General features: G+C 36.0%; 1 protein-coding gene across 1 annotated transcript in view; it reads left to right on the forward strand.

Annotated features, from left to right (window-relative positions):
* The window catches only part of EXOC2 (exocyst complex component 2), a 224,913-nt gene that overhangs the window by 16,834 nt on the left and 187,787 nt on the right, over window positions 1-20,292 (forward strand). The window contains exon 2 of the mRNA XM_043975622.1: window positions 11,241-11,396. Within this exon, the coding sequence (XP_043831557.1) occupies window positions 11,279-11,396 (118 nt within the window). The 5' untranslated portion in view covers window positions 11,241-11,278. The remainder of the gene's footprint in view (window positions 1-11,240; window positions 11,397-20,292) is intronic.

The following is a 20,292-nucleotide window of genomic DNA, read 5'->3' on the forward strand; positions in this document are numbered from 1 at the left end:
GAAGAAAGATAATGAGTTTAAAATATCTCCTTGGGCATCAACCTGAAGAATAATAATAGTAGCTCGAATTTATATAGCGCCCTAAAGGATGAGCTGTGATAGGACAAAGGTTCCAAGGGTAGAGAGAAGTTTGAAGTTGAACTAGTTAACCAATGTGTCAAAATCTCAAAGGGAGGAAAGTGAAACCAGAGTAGAGGCAATGGCCCTGGGAAAGCCATATCCGATCACATAGAAGAATTTTGGAGTTCTGACTTGTGGAAGTGGGACAGTTGTGTGTGTGATTGGGGAGTGACCTTCCCTGAGTGTGGCTGAGCTGTTATAATGGTCACTTTACAGGACTGTGGCAGGTCATGGAAGCTGAAATGGAATTGCATTGCCAGGTTGTTTGAGGGGATCAATCCCGACATATATATTGAGGTCCACATGTGTAAGTATTGAAGGTGGAGTTGAAGAAAGCAGTGAGCTGGGTACTGAGTTCCCTGAGAAAGGAGGAGGAATGTCCTGAGGGCTGGCAGATAACTGCCTATAAGATGTGGATAGTGTGATGTATTTAAATGGAGAAAAGTTCATATAAGGAGTTTCTGATTGATTCTCCTATGAGGAGGATCTGAAAGTGACGGTGAAGAACAAGCATCATTGTATCTTAGATTTAGAGATGGAAGAAACCTTACAGTCTTTTCTCCTACCCCCTTTTTATAGATGAGGAATCTGAGGCACTGGTTTACACAACGAGCGTCCGAGTTGGGATTTGAATCAGTGTCTTCCTGACTCCAAGTCTAGTGCCTTGAATACAGTGTTGTGTGGCCAGGAATGGAATGTTTTTGTTGAGTGGTGGTGGTGGTGGTGGTGGTGGTGTATGTGTCTATGGATGTGTATGTATATGTGTTTCGGTTTTTTTGTTTGTTTCTGGGAACCATGTTTCTGTGATTTCAAGAAAAGAAAATGTGGAGAGAGGAAGTTTGGAAGGTGATTTGTTGATCATAAAATGTGGGGTTCAGAAGACAATAGAAAAAAAGGTCAGAGTATGAAAGGAACATAGTGGGGGATAATACTGCTGTGCATGGGGATGAGGGAATAGGAAGTTGTAGCAGGTAAAGGAGGCATCTCCTAGGCATCCTTTAAGTTTATATCACAGAGATTTAGAGAGGAAGAGGAAGATTCTTATCTTGGACAATTTTTGTGGCATGGGGTCCAGTCTAGGAGTCCAGGTATGTAGTGGGCAGTACTATAGAATAATTATGGGAATACATTTAGAAGGATTTACTTTTAAAATAGTATTTATTTATTTATTTATTCATTCATCTATCTATCTATCTATTTATTTTTGGTGAGGCATTTGGGATTAAGTGACTTGCCCAAGGTCACATAGCTAGTAAGTGTCAAGTGCCTGAGGTCCAGATTTTTTGAATTCAGGTCCTCCTGACTCCAGGGCCTGTGCTCTATCCACTGCGCCACCTAGCTGCCTCTTTTAAATGGTATTTAGCCAAAAAATAAAAGTGACATTTTAAGAGGTAAATTTGTCTGGAAAATTTATCGATGCCACATTCCTAACATATCCTGGGTAAATGAGATATTGTGGCCTTTCTTCTAAAATGAAGCCTATAAAAACTAGACTGTTAGGAATGTTGCTGTTCTCTCTCCTAGTATAGTGAGTGCTATATGCGGCTGTGAGGTGGTACAGTGGATAGAGTGCTAGCCCTGGAGTCAGGAGGACTTGAGTTCAAATATGGCCTTAGACACTAGCTGTGTGGCCCTGGGCAAGTCACTTCACCCAGTTTGCTTTAGTTCTTCATCTGTAAAATGAGCAGGAGCAGGAAATGGCAAACCACTCTAATATCTACTCTAATATCTCTGCCAAGAAAACTGCAAATGGGGTTCTAGAGAGTTGGACACAATTGAAATGATTCAGTAGTAACAACAATGTAGAGTTATATGTGTCCAAGAAATGTAAGCCTTTCATTTTCATTAGCAATTACTTTAAAAATTAAAATTTACTTTTCTGGTTAAGTGATTTAATTTCAGTACAGAGTTAGTAAAGCATCACTGCCTTGGGCAGGGCTTGTGAAAACCCAGCCCCTATAACACTATTTAGCAAACTGTTGAATGGTAGGCATTTTCATATATTCATATATATATATATATGAAACCCTTTTTAGTTGGTTGTGAGTGTTCTCTTTAGTTTTACAATAAAGTGATTTACTAGTAGAAATGAACATTTAGAACTGTCATTTCCTCTGTACTATTAACAATGAGGTAAGTTTTTGATGTTCTTAAGGGAGCTGTAGGCATTGTTCAAATTAGTATATCAGGTGCATGTGATGTTAAATTAAATAAACATTTTAAAGCATCTACTCTGTAAAGGACACTAGTATTATGAAATTATTGTATGTCCTAGTGTGCAGCATTAGTGCTTTATTATAAATATTATAACAGCAGAAAAAGTGAATATATAACAACATTCCAGTAGAACATACAAGGTTAGCCTTTAAAAGTATATGTTTCCATTCTTTGGTTCCATAGAAATTCCTATAAAAAGGTGTGTGTGTGTGTGCATGCACACAAATGCTTATATCCCTCCATACACACATTTTCAGATGGGACTTCTGATTACTCAAAGACACCCCTATTCTCTTATCTCCATAAATTTCTACGGACTGTAGGTTTTTCTCTGCACTATTTTATTCTTGAAATTTTAAAAATTGTTCTTGAAAGAAATTATATATATGTATGTACATACTTATACATACATATATATACATATATACATATATATATATATATATATATATATGTTTGAAACGTTTTGGTATCTTAGCATCTTAGGAAACCTGCCATCAAAGTTTGAAATAGCCAGTGATTACATTTCAGATTCAGTTAAATACATTTGATTCTTTCAAAGATACCAGGGAATTATTTGAGTTTATATTCATTGATATTGTTTATAGTTCTTTTATGAACCAGTCATTTTCCCCATAGTTCTCTACTATCACATTATAAAATAATCATGCAAGTAATCATTAACAATAATCAGATTACCCTAATTATACATTTTTCTAATTTCTACTATCCTATATTTAAATAAAATAAAATATTATTTATATCACTATTCTTTTATAACTTGCATGTTGAAATTCTTAACTTTGCAAACTTAATCTGCAGTGAATTTCCATAATAGTATTTTTATCAATAATAAATTCCCCTTTGATTTAATTATATTAGTAAGTTCAATTCCAGTGTTGTTTATATTTTAATGTATATTATATTTTGATGTAGTAGAAAGTATAGGGGTAAGAGTTTTACCTCTGGTACTAATAGTTTATCTTCTATCATACTATCATGAGAACTGATAAAGTTTAATAAAATTTTTATGTGATCACCAATGGAATATAAGCTCCTCGAGGCTGGAAACTATCTTCATTTTGCCCTTATATTCTCAAGCAGTGTTCCTGGCACATGGAAGACTCTTAATGTTTGTTGAATTGAGTTGAATTTGCTGTTTGACATTTGATAAATGATTTGGTCATTTTGGATCCCAGTTTCCTCATGTGTAAAATGACAGTTGGATTACATCAGTGATTTGAAGTTCATAGTACTTTGTACTTAAACATTCATTGATACAAACATACTTGTAGTAATATGATATTTGTATTATTTTATTTGAAAGGTAACAGACATAATGTATACAGAAATGGTTTGTTTGGGAGTCAGGGAAGAGTTGGTTTGAAGTTCTTTTGATATCAACTAGTTGTGACCATGAACATGTCACTTAACCTCTTCATACCCCAGGCATCTTTCAAAAGTTTTAAGTTTTAGAATAGTACATGATTTCCTTTGGTTGAGGGAATTACCTCACCTGGAATTCTCTATACAAATGAAACTGCAAGTATGGATAGAAAAAGTTATCATCTAACTGACTGTTAAATTATACTTTAATTACTAAATACTCATTAGGTATAAATTATTTTTGAGTCTTTTAAAATTATTATACACTGTCATTATTACTTTGATATCTTCCATCTCTTCTAATAGTGCTGAATGGTTCTGTCTGGGCACAAACATGAATTAAATTTAAATTTTTCATCACTACCCCTTTAAACCTACATTTTCATAAAATTAAGGATTGTGGCTTCAAAAAATAACTCTTTCTATGTTCCTAATGTATAGATTTTTAAAAAATATACCAATTTTAAACCACTCTGAAGACAAAGTAATTTTAAAATCCTATGCATTGATTAGCATTTTGCAAACATTAAATTTCAACTGCACTAATATTTTGAATAATCAACAGATACTTATAGAATTCTAAAATTTCTGAAATTTCCTTTGTGTTCAGAGAAATAATATATGCCTGATTTAAGCATCTCTTCCAATTTGATCTACAAACAGATGTGAGAATTTTAAGGCACTGGGCAGGAAGGGGTGGAATGGGAGAAGGGAAAGAGGGGGTAGGAGAGGCAGAGAAGAAGGAAAAGGGAGAGAAGGAGGGAGAGAGTATTATATCCAGAGGAAATGAAAAGTTTCATGATTTTACTGGAAAAAATGAATAACTAGCAGTTTAAACTATGATGCTATGATAATTGAGTGTTTTTATGATTACACTGCATCATCAGAAAGTACTTCTCCAAGTGCACCTTGATAGAGTCTTTCTTATATTTTGTTATACTTCAAGAAGCTATATAGGCCATTATGGAATTGTCATATGGTGTTATACTTTTGTTTGAAACCTTTGTTCTTGAATAGCATTAAACTTATGTTGTACATTTTCCAAACATACCTATTTTAAAATAGTATTATTTGGAATATTGCTTGATTTCTAGAATTGTTGGGATAATTTAGTAGTCTGCATAAGTCATTCAGTTGCTCTCAGAAGCCAGTTGTTGTTAATGAAAAATGAATAACAGACCACCTAACATTTTGAATATAAATACAATGCCTTAAAGCCTTTAGATCCTTCTCTAGTGAGGTATTAAAAATATTTTGTAATAAGTATAGAAATCTGTTAAAAGAATACAAGCATGTTGGGAGGCTCATAATTTTTATTATTTTCATTCATCTTATCGTGGAAAGAGCTCGGGAGTGCCAGTTCCCGAAATCCTACAACACTTATTACTTTTTGAGTTAAAGTTGAATTAAAAAATATGAGTCACCCTTTGACTCCATGTAAGAATCTCATACAATTATAAAACTGGAAAAGACCATTCATTCAATTCCTTCATTTTCTATTTGAAGAAACTCTGGCCATGAAGGTGGTGTGATTTGCATGAGTTTGCATGTGTATTTGGGACCATGGGCAAGTCATTTCAGTTCATACGATCCTAGATTTAGAGCTGGAAGAGACTTTAGAGGTAACTTTACCTAAATTAAGCATCCTCCTTTAAGAGATGAGAAAACTGAGGCAGGGTGCTTAAGAAACTAGCCAAGGCCACACAGGTAGCAAGTGGCAGAGCTGAGATTCAAACCCAGGTATTCTTACTCTAAAACCCCTTACTCTTTCAATTCATATCAACAGACATTTATTAAAACTCTCCTATGTGCTAGGTATTATGCTAGATGTTGGGAGATGGAAGCTTAAAATTAATCATAAAGCAATCATTAAGCACCTGCTATGCTCCAGAAACTATACTAGGGACCCCGGATAGAAAGACAAAAATGAGAGTCCCTGCCTTCAAGAAGCTTACCCTTTTTCAATCGAAACAGCATGCATACTAGTAAGTAAATAGAAAGTTTATACAAGGTAAATTAAAAGTAATTTTGGTCTAGGGGGCTGGTGGGTCCACGATAAGCTAGAATAAGCTAAGATAAGATGTGACACTTGAGCTGGGAGCCTAGGGAGTCAAAAAGGCAGCCATAAAGATGTAGAGCCTAAAATATCTAACTGTGATGTTTAAAATCTAATGAGTGGTCGCCTTAAATTAGAAGCTTTAGCACCAGTCTTTGGGCATTAAGCGTTTATTAAAGTATATTAGGGGTTAGCTAAGAGAGAGAGGGTGTTCTGCTGCCAACAGCAGGTTCCTGAATGAAAAGACCCAGGTCCTTAGCCGCTTCTCCCAGAAGCCCCCTGTCAAACAGGAAGCAGGGATGCCCTCACACACAGCTCCAAGCTAATTGGCTGGTAGCACTGATTGACATGACCCACAGGCACAAGACGCAACTTTCAGATGCCAATCCGACCTTTGAAACCCCAGAAAGGTCACCTCATGCTTTCTCCTCAGGGTGGAGCTTCCCTGCAATGTCTTTCTCAGCAGGGTGGTGGCGCTCCAATTCTCACAAGGACTAAGGACATTCCAAGTGGGGGAGATGGGAAAGGGAGGGGAAGCTTGGGTAAAGGCATGGAGATGGGAGATGGAATGTTGTGTATGAGAAAAATTCATATGCTGGCTTGGCTGAAATGTCAAGTATAAGAAGGGCAGAAACATATTTTAAGCCTGGAAAGCTAGGCTGGAGCCATATTAGGAAAGAATTTAAATGTCGAACAGGGAAGTTTGTATTTTGTCTTTGGGGCAATAGGAGAGCCATGGAACTTTGAAAGTAGGGAATGACATGGTTAGACCAGTGCTTTAGGAATCCCACTGATGTGTGGAGAGCAGGCTTGGAGATGAGAGAGACTTGAGGCAAGCAGAATAATTAGAAGGCTGTGTCAGTCCTTCAGACTAGAGGAAATGGGGACCTGAACTAGGGTGTGGTCATATGAGTGGAAAGAAGGGGATTGATTCTAAAAAATTACTTTTTTGGGTAGGATTACTAACTTTAGAATGAAGTATAAAAACTAAGACAGTTCCTTGCCCTCAAGGAGCTGAAGACAACACACTAGAACAAAGCTTCTTACATTGTGGATCGAGCAGGGTTGCACAACTGGCAGTAAATGTTTGATTTGTATACCGTTTTTATATATACCCCGGGTCGTGTACAGATTTCTCTGGGAAAAGGGGTCATGAGTGGAAAAAGAAGCCCTACACTACAAGACAATATGCTAGAAGAATACCAACTCGGTTGAGGCATTTTAGTTGAGAAAATTAGGGGAGCAGTGAGTAGGGCTACTGGGAAGTAGGTTGACATAACCCAGGAACTATAACAAAGTGGACTTGATCCAGTTCATGTTTCCAGAAGCTACATGATTGGTTACAAAAGGGTAAGGAATGTTATGAAAGGAATGCGGGATTAAGTGAGGCATGTGGGAGGTTGTAGTTTTCTCAAAATAGTGATTTCGTAGAGGCATTCACCATTCAGGACAGTAGAACCATAGGTTAGAGGTTCGTTCAGAGTGGAAAGGCCGTGGAAGAGATGTCCAGAGAATGGGGAGTACAGCCGCATGGCGGCTGAATTTTCCTGAAATAGTAATCATGCAGAGGCAGTCATCAGTTAGGACAGCAGGGTCTCGGAGCAGCAAGTTGGTTGGCTATAAAGAAGGAGTGAAGGGAGGCATGAAGCTTTGGGCTTTTCTAAAATAGTAGATTGAAGCAGTGATGTGGCTATATTGCACCTAGATGTCAGCAAAGCACTTGATAGAGAAGATGGAGAGATGTGAATAGTTAAGTGATGGACTGAAAGAACAGTCATCAATAGTTTTATGTCAGCTTGTCAGGAGGGCTTCAGTAACTCCTTCAAGGATCCATGTTTGATTTTATGCTTTTTAATAGTTTTATCAGTGGCTTGTCTAAGGCCATGATTAGTATGCTCATCAAATTTGCAGATGACACAAAGCTAGTTAACACACTAAAGGACAGAGTTGGGATCCAAAAACATCTTGACATGGTAAAACATTGGGCTGAATCTAAAGTGATAATATTTGTTAGGGATAAATATGAAATCTTTTACTTGTTCAGAAAATCAAGTTTACAAGAATGGGAGAGGATTCAGTCACACTACCTTCCTGGCTCTTCCATGAACAGGACAATCATTTCCTGTTTATTGGCATTTTCTCTGACTCTCCCAGTGCCTGGCACACTCTCTCCTCCCTGCCTACTGACCTCCCTAGTCCCCACTAACGCCTTAGCTTTTTTTTTTTTTGGCAAGACAATGAGGGTTAAGTGACTTGCCCAGGGTCACACAGCTAGGACGTATCAAGTGTCTGAGGCCGGATTTGAACTTAGGTTCTCCTGCATTCAGGGCCGGTGCTCTATCCACTGTACCACCTAGCTGCCCCAAGTCTTAGCTTTTACAGGAAGCCTTACAGATAACTGTTAGGAGCCAGAATTCCTCTCATTCAAGACCAGTTAGTACAGAACATGCTAGTCTTTTTAGCACCCTGAAGGATTTGGCTGGAGAAAGTACATGGAGTAGAAAGGGCACTGGACTCAAGGCACTAGACCTCTCTTGGATTTTCATTTTTTTCTCTGTAAAGTGATGGGATTAGACTAGTTGATTTATCAATTCCCTTTTGACACTAAAAATTTGTGATTTATGAACGGTCACCATGAAATGTTTTAGTGAGACTTTTTTGTAACCCTTAGCATATATTAAAATTGCTTGGGACCACAAATGTGCATTGTTAAGCTTTTATAGACTATTCAATAAATAATGTGGATATTTAAAATAATTCAGTAGTAATGTCTTGTACCTGGTGTGTTTTTTAAAAATATCTTATTCTTAAAAAAAACAGCAGAGGTTTTTTATTTTGGTGGTTTATTTGTTTTAGCTAGGTGAAGTTCTGAAAAAAAAACTGTTAAAGACAGATGATTGATTTATGATGTACAACATAGGACACTGCTTTATAGTGTCAAAAAGATAATTAAATCACTGCTCAGTGTGATCATATTATACAAACAGGGCATAATTCTCCATCTTAGTTGAATTTTGTCTTCTCGATTGTCAAGAAATGGTTTCTATGCATTAATCAAAGTGGCAGGTTAATTTTCTAATCTCCCATTAATAGTTATCTTTCCTGCAATGTTACTACATCTTTTATGCAACATAAATTTCTGATGTCTGTTAAAGTTATTGTAGAAACTCTTGACTCTTGTGCATCTTGGCTATGTTCCCAAGCTTTTTATATGTATCTATGTTAGCTTTACTGAATTATTTCTTGTTTATAAATTAATAATACTCTTTCTAGGAAATACTTATAACATTCACTCATCTGACAACATATAAAATGTTTGAAGAGACATAGTTAACAAGAAGTCCCATTTTAAAAATTATTTGATTTGTCCAAAATATACCAAGATTCTGTATGCATAACCGATACATCACCTTCATTATTCATTACTTCCTTTCAGTGAACTTTTCTGTTTGTTTCATTCCTTTTATACTTCGTTTAAAACATTAAAGTCAAGTCTATATTTTTACTTTGACTCCAGACTCTCTTCCCATGTAAACTTTCATAGCATAGTTGGTGTGTTTGTTGACAGATTTATATCTTTAAATATAACCAAATCATTTCATATTTTTTCTTTAAAATGCATTTTTATCTTTTTTTTCTGAACTTAACAAGTAAAATGAGCATTTCCATATATAAAGTAGAACATAAAAAGGATTGTGCATGAAACTGCAAATATCTGTTATCTATGGCTTGTGTTTCCTTTTAAGTATATGATAAATTCAGCATATAACTTTCAAAGCTGTCCTGTATGTTTGTTTCCTGCTGTTTTTCTTTCTGTTTTCTTCTTTGTATCTTTTTTTAAATGCTTCAATGACCCCCCTTTCTTTATTTTGTTTTGGCAACCCTTTCGTCTACCCCTCACTTCTCTTCTCATCCCCCATTGGAAAAAGAAAAACAAAAACAAAACTCTCCTAGCAAATCTGCATAGTCAAGAAAAACAGTTCTGCTCTGACCATTTTTAAAAACACATGTATCTCATTCTGTACTTTGAATTTATTAACTGTTAGGAAGTTAATGGCATCCTTTATCATTGTTCTCTAGAATTGTGAATGATCATAGAATTGATCAGAATTCTTAAGTTTTTTCAGAAAAGATGCACTGTGTTTCTGCCTTGAATTTCTATATTACTACTTGGTCTGTTGTTCTGCCTTGATTTTTGTTGTAAAATAGTTTTATAAATTTGATCTGGGCTGTACTGTTTCCACCTACTCTTAATCCCTCTCTGTATTTCTGTGACACTGCTCTTTCTTAGCTGTCTTTCTACCTCTCTTAACTACTACATCATACTCTCCCTTGGTCATTCTTTATCCATGTTTTGCCCACTAACTGTGGCTATCCTTTCCTGGTCCCTCTAGCAGCTAGAACCTTACCCTCTTAGATTATCTTCCATGTATATGTTGACTCTCCTCTGTGATTGGAGGACTGGAGAGCAGAACAATAAACTCCTCCCCAAACCTTCCTTTATGGAGGGCACAGAACTTTCAGAATTTTGTAGGTAACTCCATTTTTCCATCTGCTATCCTGCTTGGTTTTCACGCCACATAACTTGGCACCCCTGATATCCCATTTGTTAAAGTTTCCTTTTGTATGTTGTCTTCTCCCATTAGATTGTAAGCTCCTTGAGGGCAGGAACTTTTAGACTTTCTTACTTGTATCCCCAGTGCTTAACACAGTGTCTGGCACATAGTAGGCACTTAATATATGTTAAATGAATTGAATTGAATATAGTTATTTGCATAATGTCTTCATTAAAATGTAAACTTCAGGCCCAGAACTTTTTGTTTTTCTTTGTACCCCCAACCTTAGCACTGGACCTGGAACATCTTAAGTGCTTAATAAATGCTTGTTGAATGATTGATTTATCAAAGGAACCAAGAAACCTGAAAAGAAACCCTCAGACCAGTAAATAAGAGAACCAGCTGTTCCAAAAGAGTGTCACAAAAACCGAGTGAGAAGAAAGTATCCAGGACTGTTGTCAAAAGTGCCATATACCGCAGAGAGATTAAGAAGGATGAGAAATAAGACAAATATTTGGCAATTATGAGATCACTGGAAAATTTGGAGAAGAGGTTTCAGTTGAATGATGTAGTTGGAAGCCAAATTGAAAGTGGTTGAGAAAAAACAGCATAATTCATAAATTACCTATGACAGTTTTTGCTGTAGTAATAGATGTTGTTCATATCCCACATGCCATTGTAATGAAAACTCCTTGAGTATAGGGCACTTGTTTTAAATTAAATGTGTAATTCTCAATCAGTATCCAGTGAAGTGCTTTGAAGATCAATCTGCAACAAATTTTAACTATTTGATCATTAGACCACCAAGAACGCTTTTTCTATTATCTTCTGAATGTCATTTTTGTTGAATGTTTTCTTCCATTCACAGTACATTGAATTGATCTTCATTTCTTTCTCTTTAACAGGTCACTATCTACAAATACATCACTAGTTTGCTTATAGCATGTCTCGATCACGACAACCCCCACTTGTAACAGGCATCTCTCCAAATGAAGGTATCTCATGGACAAAGGTCACCATCAGAGGAGAAAACTTGGGAACTGGGCCAACTGACCTCATAGGTAGGTAGACAAGAACATTTACCTGAATGTTCTTTTAAATTTTGTGGGTAGTAAACTTCTGTTAAGGGCTAAAATTCTAGCCAAACTGTCTAAAATATCTAATGAGTGGTCGCCAATAAATTATAAGCTTTAGCAAGAGTTAGACTTTTAAGCATTTATTAAGGAGAATAAGAATTTGGTAAAGAGAGAGAAAGGCCTACATTCATCTATCTATTAAAGGGAGAGCACATTTCTAGCTCCGCTCTCCGCCAGAGTCCAAAGGAAAGAGAGCGAGACTGAGCGCCAGTCTCTTCCTTCCTCCTCCCACTAGCCCACGTCACTTCCTGACGCCAAAGAAAAGCCTCCTGGTCTTGCCCTCAAAGACCTTCGCTTCATGGGCAGAACTCTTCTACAGTAAGTCTCCAGCAGGTGGCGTCATTCCAATCGTTACAGTTCTATGTGTTATGTTGAAATCAAATCAGAGTTATCTATAGAGAATGATCTGGAATGAAAATGAAAAATTATTGCTTACCTAAATTCATTATTATTGTCATATGAGTTTATCAGGTCATAAACCCTATATGTCCTCAGTCATCCATTTCCTTCTTAATGTCTCCAAGATTTAGTATTGCCTGTCTATTTCCAGAGCCCCTGTCCTAATTTTTACTGTCATTACTTTATCATCAAAGCAAAATCTTTGATTTCCCTGAATTCAGTTGCCTTAGACACTTGTAAGCTATATGACCCTGGGCAAGCCACTTAACCTCTGTTTGCCTCAGTTATCCTTACCTGTAAAGATGGGGATGATAATATCACCAACCTCTCATGGTTGTGAGGATCTAATGAGATCTAATGATTTTAACTAGGTGGTATAATGGATAGAATGCCAGGTCTAGAGTCAGGAAGACTCATTTTCCTGAGTTCAAATCTTGCCTCAGATACTAACTAGTTTTGTTACCCTGGGTAAGTCACTCAACCCTGTTTGCCTCAGTTTCCTCCTCTGTAAAATGAGCTAGAGAGGGAAATAGCAAACCACTCCAGCTTTTTTGCCACAAAAATCCCAAATGGCATCATGAAGAGTTGGACGTGACTGAAAAATGACTGAATGATAATAACTGCAGCAACGAGATATATTTGTAAAGTGCTTGGCACAGTGCTTAGCACATAGTAGGCATCATATAAATGTTAGCTATTATTATTTTTATCATTATTGTAGAATACTGTTGCATGCCCTTATCTCATTTGGACTTCAACAACCCCATTGAGATACAGGTTTTATTATTCGTGTTTTATACATGAGGAAACTGAGGCTCTGAGAAGTTAAATGACTTGCCCATAGCCTGGTCATGTAGCTAGTAAGTGACACAGTTTAAACTTAAACCCAGGCCTTCTTGATTATAAATTTAACTTTCTACCTACTCTGATCCTGTTTAGCGTGGATGTTATCCCTGAATAGTCAGTTCTGTAGTGTAAAGAAGACTGTATTAAGTCAAAAGACCATTGAGCCTGTTTAATAATTCTCCTGGTTTTTGTCTTTTCTGTCTAACCATTCTTCTTTTTATCCTTTGCCATTTCATTGTCATATGTTTCCCATCCCCTAAATGCAACCATTCCCAAAGCTCTATCATCAGTTCACTTTTGTCCTTTTTCTACACTCTCTCCTTTGTTGATCTCATTCATTCCTGTGGATTCAATGATCATTTCTATATATTTGCTTCCTAATATTCTCATTCTCATTCTCTCTCTCTCTCTCCCTCTCTCTCTCTCTCTCTCTCTCTTACTCACTCACTCACTCACAGTCTCCTTGTGCAATTGAAAGAGCACTGGGTTTGGAGTCAGGAAAACCTGTGTTTAAATCCAGCTTTAGATTACTTACTTAGTTGTGTGACTCTAGGTAAATTACTTAATTTCTATGTGCCTCATTTTTCTCAGCTTTCAAATAGGGATGATAACGGCATATACCTCACAGGGTTGTTGTAAGGATCAAATGAGATAATATTTGTAAAGTGTTTAGAAGAATTCGTGGCACATAGTTGTTATTCAGTTATTTCAGTTGTGTCTGACTCTTAACGACCCATTTGGGGTTTTCTTGACAAAGTCAACCAACATTTATTAAGTACCTGTTATGTATCAGGTCCTGTGGTAAGCACTGGGGGTACAAAGAAAGGCAAAGAAGAATCTCTGCTTTCAAGGAGTTCACAGTGTAATCAGGGAGGCAATGTGTGAACAACTGGGTACAAATAAGCTAGATATAGGATAAATTGGAGATAATAAAGAAAGGCCCTAGAGTTAAGGGGGACCAGGAAAGGCTTCTTTAAAAAGCTTTTAACTGGGATTTGATGAAAGGCAGGGAAGAGAGGAAGTGGAGATGAGGAGAGAGAGCATTCCATGCATGGGGGACAAGCCAGTGAAAACACTTGGAATCTAATCTGCCAGAATGCCAGTTCTGTACTGAACCTAGACAGCTAAGTGGTACAGAGGGTAAATCACTGGGCCTGGACTTGGGAAGACCTGAGTTCACTTCTGGCAGAAGTTTCCTAAAATAGGGATAATAAGAGGGAAGATAATAAGTATTGATACGGTGCCACCTGTGTGCCAGGCAATGCAAAGCACCGTTTTGTTTTGTTTTGTTTTGTTTTGTTTTGTTTTGTTTTGTTTTGTTTTGTTTTGTTTTGTTTTGTGGAGCAATGAGGGTTAAGTGACTTGCCCAGGGTCACACAGCTAGTAAGTGTCAAGTGTCTAAGGTCGGATTTGAACTCAGGTCTCTTGAATCCAGGGCTGGTGCTTTATCCACTGCACCACCTAGCTGCCCCTTCTGTTTTGTTTTGTGTAAAGCACCTTTTTACGAACATCTCAATTGTTCAGTTGTCTCAATCTTACAACAAACATGATAGGGGTGTGTGTGTGTGTGTGTGTGTGTGTGTGTGTGTGTGTGTGTGTGTGTGTGTTTTCCTGACCTGAATTCAAATTCATCCTCAGATACTTTGTAACAGTGTAACCCTGGGCAATTAATTTAACCTCTGTTTGCCTCAGTTTCTTCATCTGTGAAATGAGGATAATAACAGCACTTCCTTCCCAGGTTTGTTTTGAGGATCAAATGAAAGAATTTTTAAAGTTTTTAGCACAGTGACTGGCACATAGTAAGTACTATATAAATGTTAGCTATTATTATTATTAATTTGATTTTTATCTGATTTTATATATCATATTTATATATTCACATTACATACACACATAACATGATAGTGGCTACCTCCCAAATTTTTTATGAGTCTCAGAGGATCAAATGAGAGAGAGAGAGCGAGTGAGCACATGCGAGCATGTAATAAAACCTACTTCCCTGGTTTCTTGTGAGGATCAAATGAGATGATATTTATAAAGCAGGTAGCTCAGTGCTTGGCACATAAATAGATGCTTAATAAGTGCTCATTCTCTCTCTCTTCCCTTCCCTAATGGCTTATAGATACCTTCAACCAGATTTCCTGTTGTTATCTCAAATTGAACTTGTCTAAAATGAAACTCATAATATTCTCCGCAGTATAAATCCATTTGTCTTCCAAACTTCTCCTTTCTGTTGAGGGTTCTAGTATTCTAGTATTCTCACTGTTATTTAAGTTTATACCATGGGAAGTCATCCTGTGACTCTTGGTTCTCTCTTGCCCGTTCTGCTCTCTCCATTTATATATCTGTCTCCCTAGTTCAGGCACTTCTTTCCTGCAATATCTTAGTAACTCATTAATTGTTCTTGCTTCTTACCTTTTCTCTCTCCAATCCTTTCTCTACACAGATGCCAAATTCACCTAATTAAGGTACAAATTAGACGATGTAACTTTCCTATTTAAAAATCTGCTGTGGGGGCAGCTAGATGGCGCAATGGATAGAGCACTGGCCTTGGATTCAGGAGGACCTGAGTTCTAATACAGCCTCAGACACTTTACACTTACTAGCTGTGTGACCCTGGGCAAGTCACTTAACCCCAATTGCCTCACCAAAAAACCAAACCAAACAAAAACCTGCTGTGTCCAAACAGATATTTATTTTTTTTATTCATTTTTATATTCCAAGCTCCTATTACAGTACGTTTTTCAAAGTAGGAACTTAATAAATACTTGATGCATTTGATTGGGAATAATAATTCATAATAATTTTGCCCTGCCTTACACGGTTGTTCTGAGGAAAGTGTATTGTAAACTATATAGCGTTGTATAAATATGAACTATTATTATTTATTAACTTATAGGCTCTATACAAAAGAAATATATACATGACATTCAGATTGACTACAAAGATGCAGACTAGACAGAATTTTCAATATGTGGCAATTTAAGGTATATCTGTACTTTCATTGTCCCAGGTACAAATAATCTAATGTTTTGTTTTTTTTTTTTGCTTAATCATAAAAGTATTTTATTTATTATTTTCTAGTTACATGTAGAGATAGTTTTCAAGATTTGTTTTTATTTGTTTATATAGTTCCAAATTTTTCTCCCCCCGCCCCGATCCCTTTCCATTCTAAATCTGTCACCCTATGTATTTTGAAATATATTCCATTTACTGTTGTTTTATCCTATGGTGTACTGTGCTTAATAATTTTTTTCATTCATTCATTCTGAAAGCTTTAGCAAAAATTTTAAAAGCATTTAAAATTGCATTACTGTTTTTATTGGGGTAGACTTATTTTATATTTTTTTATTCTGCAGACAGTTATTCTGTTTTTGCTATAAATAGAAATAATCCTGAGATGCTTGAGGAAGGAGGTTTATTTTTTTTGTTTTGTTTTGTTTTTCTTTTTCTTTTTTTCTTTCTTTTTTTTTATTTTACATATAAGGTATTTTATTTTTTCCGTTACATGTAAAGATAGTTCTCAACTCTTGTTTATACAAGCTTTACAATTTCAGATTTTTCTCCCTCCCTTCCCTCCCTCCCCCCTCTCCTAGACGGCAGGTAATCTGATATATATAGATATAGATATATCTATACACACACACACACACACACATATATATATATACACACATAATAACATTAATCCTATTTCTGCATTAGTCCTGTTATAAGAGAAAAAATCAGAGCAATGATGAAAAACCTCAAAATAGAAAAAAAACCAACAGCACCAAAAACAAAAGAAATAGTATGGTTCATTCAGCATCTATACTCCACAGTTCTTTTTTTTTTTTTTCCCTTGGATTTGGAGATCCTCTTCTATCATGAGTTTGCTGGAACTCTTCTGTACCATTGCATTGGTGAGAAGAATATAGTCCATCACAATAGATCAACACTCAATGTTGATGATACTGTGTACAATGTTCTTCTGGTTCTGCTCATCATCAGCTCACGTAAGACCCTCCAGGTTTCTCTCAACTCCTCCTGCTCATCATTTCTTACAGCATAATAGTATTCCATTGTATTCATATACCACAACTTGTCCAGCCATTCCCCAATTGATGGGCACCCCCTCAACTTCCAATTCCTTGCTACCACGTAAAGAGCAGCTATAAATATTTTTGTACATGTGGGTCCCTTTCCCCTTTCCATGATTTCTTTGGGAAAAAGACCTAAAAGTGGTATTGCTGGGTCAAAGGGTATGCACAGCTTTATTGCCTTTTGGGCATAATTCCAAATTGCTCTCCAGAATGGTTGGATCAATTTACAGCTCCACCAACAATGAACTAGTGTTCCAATTTTCCCATAGCTTCGGAAGGAGGTTTATCACCATGTGACCTGAAACATGAACAGTGATGTCCTGTGTAATTTTTATCCATAACTGTAGGTATGCTTTTTATATGTAAAGCTTTTTTTCAGCCTTGTTGAAATCCAGTTTTCAATATGCCTATTGTTTTGCTAAAACCTATTATTAGGCAAAGCAAGGTAAGGCCCTCCTCAGACTCTTTTGTTTGTTTGTTTGTTTTTGTTTTTTTTTATTTAGTGGGGCAATTGGGGTTAAGTGACTTGCCCAGGGTCACACAGCTAGTTCCTGTTAAGTGTCTGAAGCCATATTTGAACTCAGGTCCTCCTGAATTCAGAGCTGGTACTCTATCCACTTCGCCATCTAGCTGCCCCCAATATCAGTTCTTTCTTTGGAGGTAGATAGTATGCTTCATCATTAGTCTTTTGGGATTGTCTTGGATCATTGTGTTGCTGAGAATAGTTAAGTCATTCACAGTTCTTGATCAAACAATATTGCAGATCTCTGTGCACGACGTTCTCTTGCTTCTGCTTACTTCATTATACGTCAGTTCATACAGGTCTTTCCAGGCCTTTCTGAAATCACTTAGGCTTAGCTTCTTGAGAGCAGAGACTATCTTTTGACTTGCTTTTTATCTATGACAGTGCAGTATTTATCACTTAGTAGGCCCCAAATAAATGATTGTTAACTGACTGACTGACTGGAGTATTTTTTAACTAGCATGGTCACTGCAATGACCAAATACAACTACAACTACAAAAAAAGTACTTTGATATACAAAAGATCTTTAAAATAATTTTCTCACCATTTGTGCCATTGGCTTTTCTACTTTCTAAACCATAGTAAGAATGCTATACTTAAGAAATCAAGAAGTAGGATTATAGATACTTGAGTTTCTGTTTCATATGTGGATGACTTTCATTAAATTTACAGTTTTCTAGTTAAGTTTACATTTAAGCTAACTCATGAATGAAAATGCAGATATCCTTTCTACTATACTGGTATTTATTCACTGTAATGTTGTAATTTAAATAGTGCTTACTTATCAGTACACCAGTGTTTGGGGAATTTAAGGCTGTGACTTTATCATGCATAATTCTTAGTTGAGATTGTAAATCAAAACTTGACAATTGATGCTTTATGAATAAACTATTGTTTTAAAGTAGTTTTCTATCTCCCTCTATCTTCATGCATGATTATACAGCGTAGACCAAAAATCATGATGTTTTAATAATTTTTTTGAAAATTTTTTCTTCTTTATTTTTTTCCATCTTTAAGATTTGATTTTTCACATATAATGCAGATTAATTTACTATATATACTGTATATGGTGCTATGGTGTTGTAAATTAAAAACAAAAAATAAAGGCATTATTAAATATTAAAATACCTTCATTATTTGGCTCACCCTGTATATGTAATATATCTCAAGTAATTAAAGTTTTAGGATTAGAATTTTTATAATTTTTAGGGGTCTTTTTAAATAATAATTTTCTTTAGGATAATATCCTAAAAAAATTTAGGAAGATTTTTAGAATTATCTCTTATACATCCTAAAGACTATTTATGTTCAGTCTAAAGTCTACTAGCAGAACACTACCAATATGGGACCCAACTAAGAAGCCCTTTCTTTTATTTTGAGATTATGTCATGACAACTATTACTGGAACAGATTTTTTTTTTTGATCCAAGCAGATTTTTAAATCCACTAGATTCTTTTTACCATAAAAAATATATTTCAGTACAAAATTTTTTTAAAAAGGACATTCATTACCAAAGAAATGTTTAGAAGTTCTTTTAAAATAATAAAATTCCATTTGTGTGTGAATAAAGTTTGGTTTTAGAAAATTCCTTAAATGTCGTGTTTCCAAGCAATAGAATACAAAGCTTATTGGCTAGGCCTAAAGAAACCTAGTTATATACCTTTGTATTTAATACCATATTCTTTCTAAGCAGTGCTTACTGCTTTTAGTTGTAACAAAAAATGACTTGAGTTCCTCTCTTCAGTATTTTAAACCAATTTGGCATCAATTGATGTGTTCTTGATATCTGACAAAAAATTTCGGCATCCCCAAACTTGACTTCTGAGCAGCACAAACAAATTAAATAATAAGAAGAGAAAAAAGGGTGAAGTGTTTGGTTTCCAGCCACATACATTCTGGCCTGTTTTCCCTCATAAATATTTATTAAATTGGTCACTGCTCTTTAGAAATAGAAAATACAAATAAAAAATGCAAAGTTAGAAAAATAGCTGACACTGAATTTGCAGATCACATACTACTTCTGAACCTGCTAGAACATAAGTTACTCAGTATCCTTTAATACCACTCTACTGTATTAGATTATTTCTAAAATGTCAATTTCTGTAGTTTTAGAGTAAATTGTTTTTGTAAGTAAGCTTAATAGGACTTTATGTAGCTTCACTTTAATGCATATCAGAACTTATTATCACTTCAGACTGGTAGCAATATACAGAGAATTTCTGATTTACTTGGTGTAGGGAGAACACCTTCCACCAGTGCAGTTCACTTTCCATCTCTGATGTAGATTTTGTTCTCTCACATGACATGCATAGTGTTACATGGCTAGTTAGAAGGATTTGATCTATGAGCTATCTGATTACAAACTCAGCTTGCTACTATACTATGCTTCTTCCTGTTTAAAAGTTTAAAAATATAAGAATTTCTTTTTTACCCCTCTCTCTCTCTCTCTCTCTCTCTCTCTCTCTCTCAAGCGGGGCAATGAGGGTTAAGTGCCTTGCCCAGGGTTGCACAGCTAGTAAGTGTCAAGTGTCTGAGGCCAACTTTGAACTCAGGTCCTCCTGAATCCAGGACCGGTGCTTTATCCACTGTGCCACCTAGCTGCCCAGAAAGTATAAGAATTTCAGTGATATATTCTAGGGAACTCCTAGAAGGATTTCTCCCTTTATTTGTTATTATTATTTTTTGCATTGAATATGGTAACTTTATTATGGTGCTTGGTATTGATTCTATGCTTCTCCCCACTACTACAGGGGTGCATTAGGTCAAGGATGAGAATGAGGCATGGGATCCCCAGTATAGGGGAATAGGTTAGGGATGTGGGCTCCTCAGTGGTGGAACTCCTTTTTTGGTTTTTCATTTTACTCCTTGAAGTCCTTGTGCACCATGAGGTCTACTACACTGTTGCTATAACCATACTCATTGTCAAACTAGGAAATGAGCTTGACAGAATGTCTGTTGAGGGCAATACC

The sequence above is a fragment of the Dromiciops gliroides genome, chromosome 1 (genome assembly GCF_019393635.1).
Source record: "Dromiciops gliroides isolate mDroGli1 chromosome 1, mDroGli1.pri, whole genome shotgun sequence".
NCBI lineage: Eukaryota > Metazoa > Chordata > Mammalia > Microbiotheria > Microbiotheriidae > Dromiciops > Dromiciops gliroides.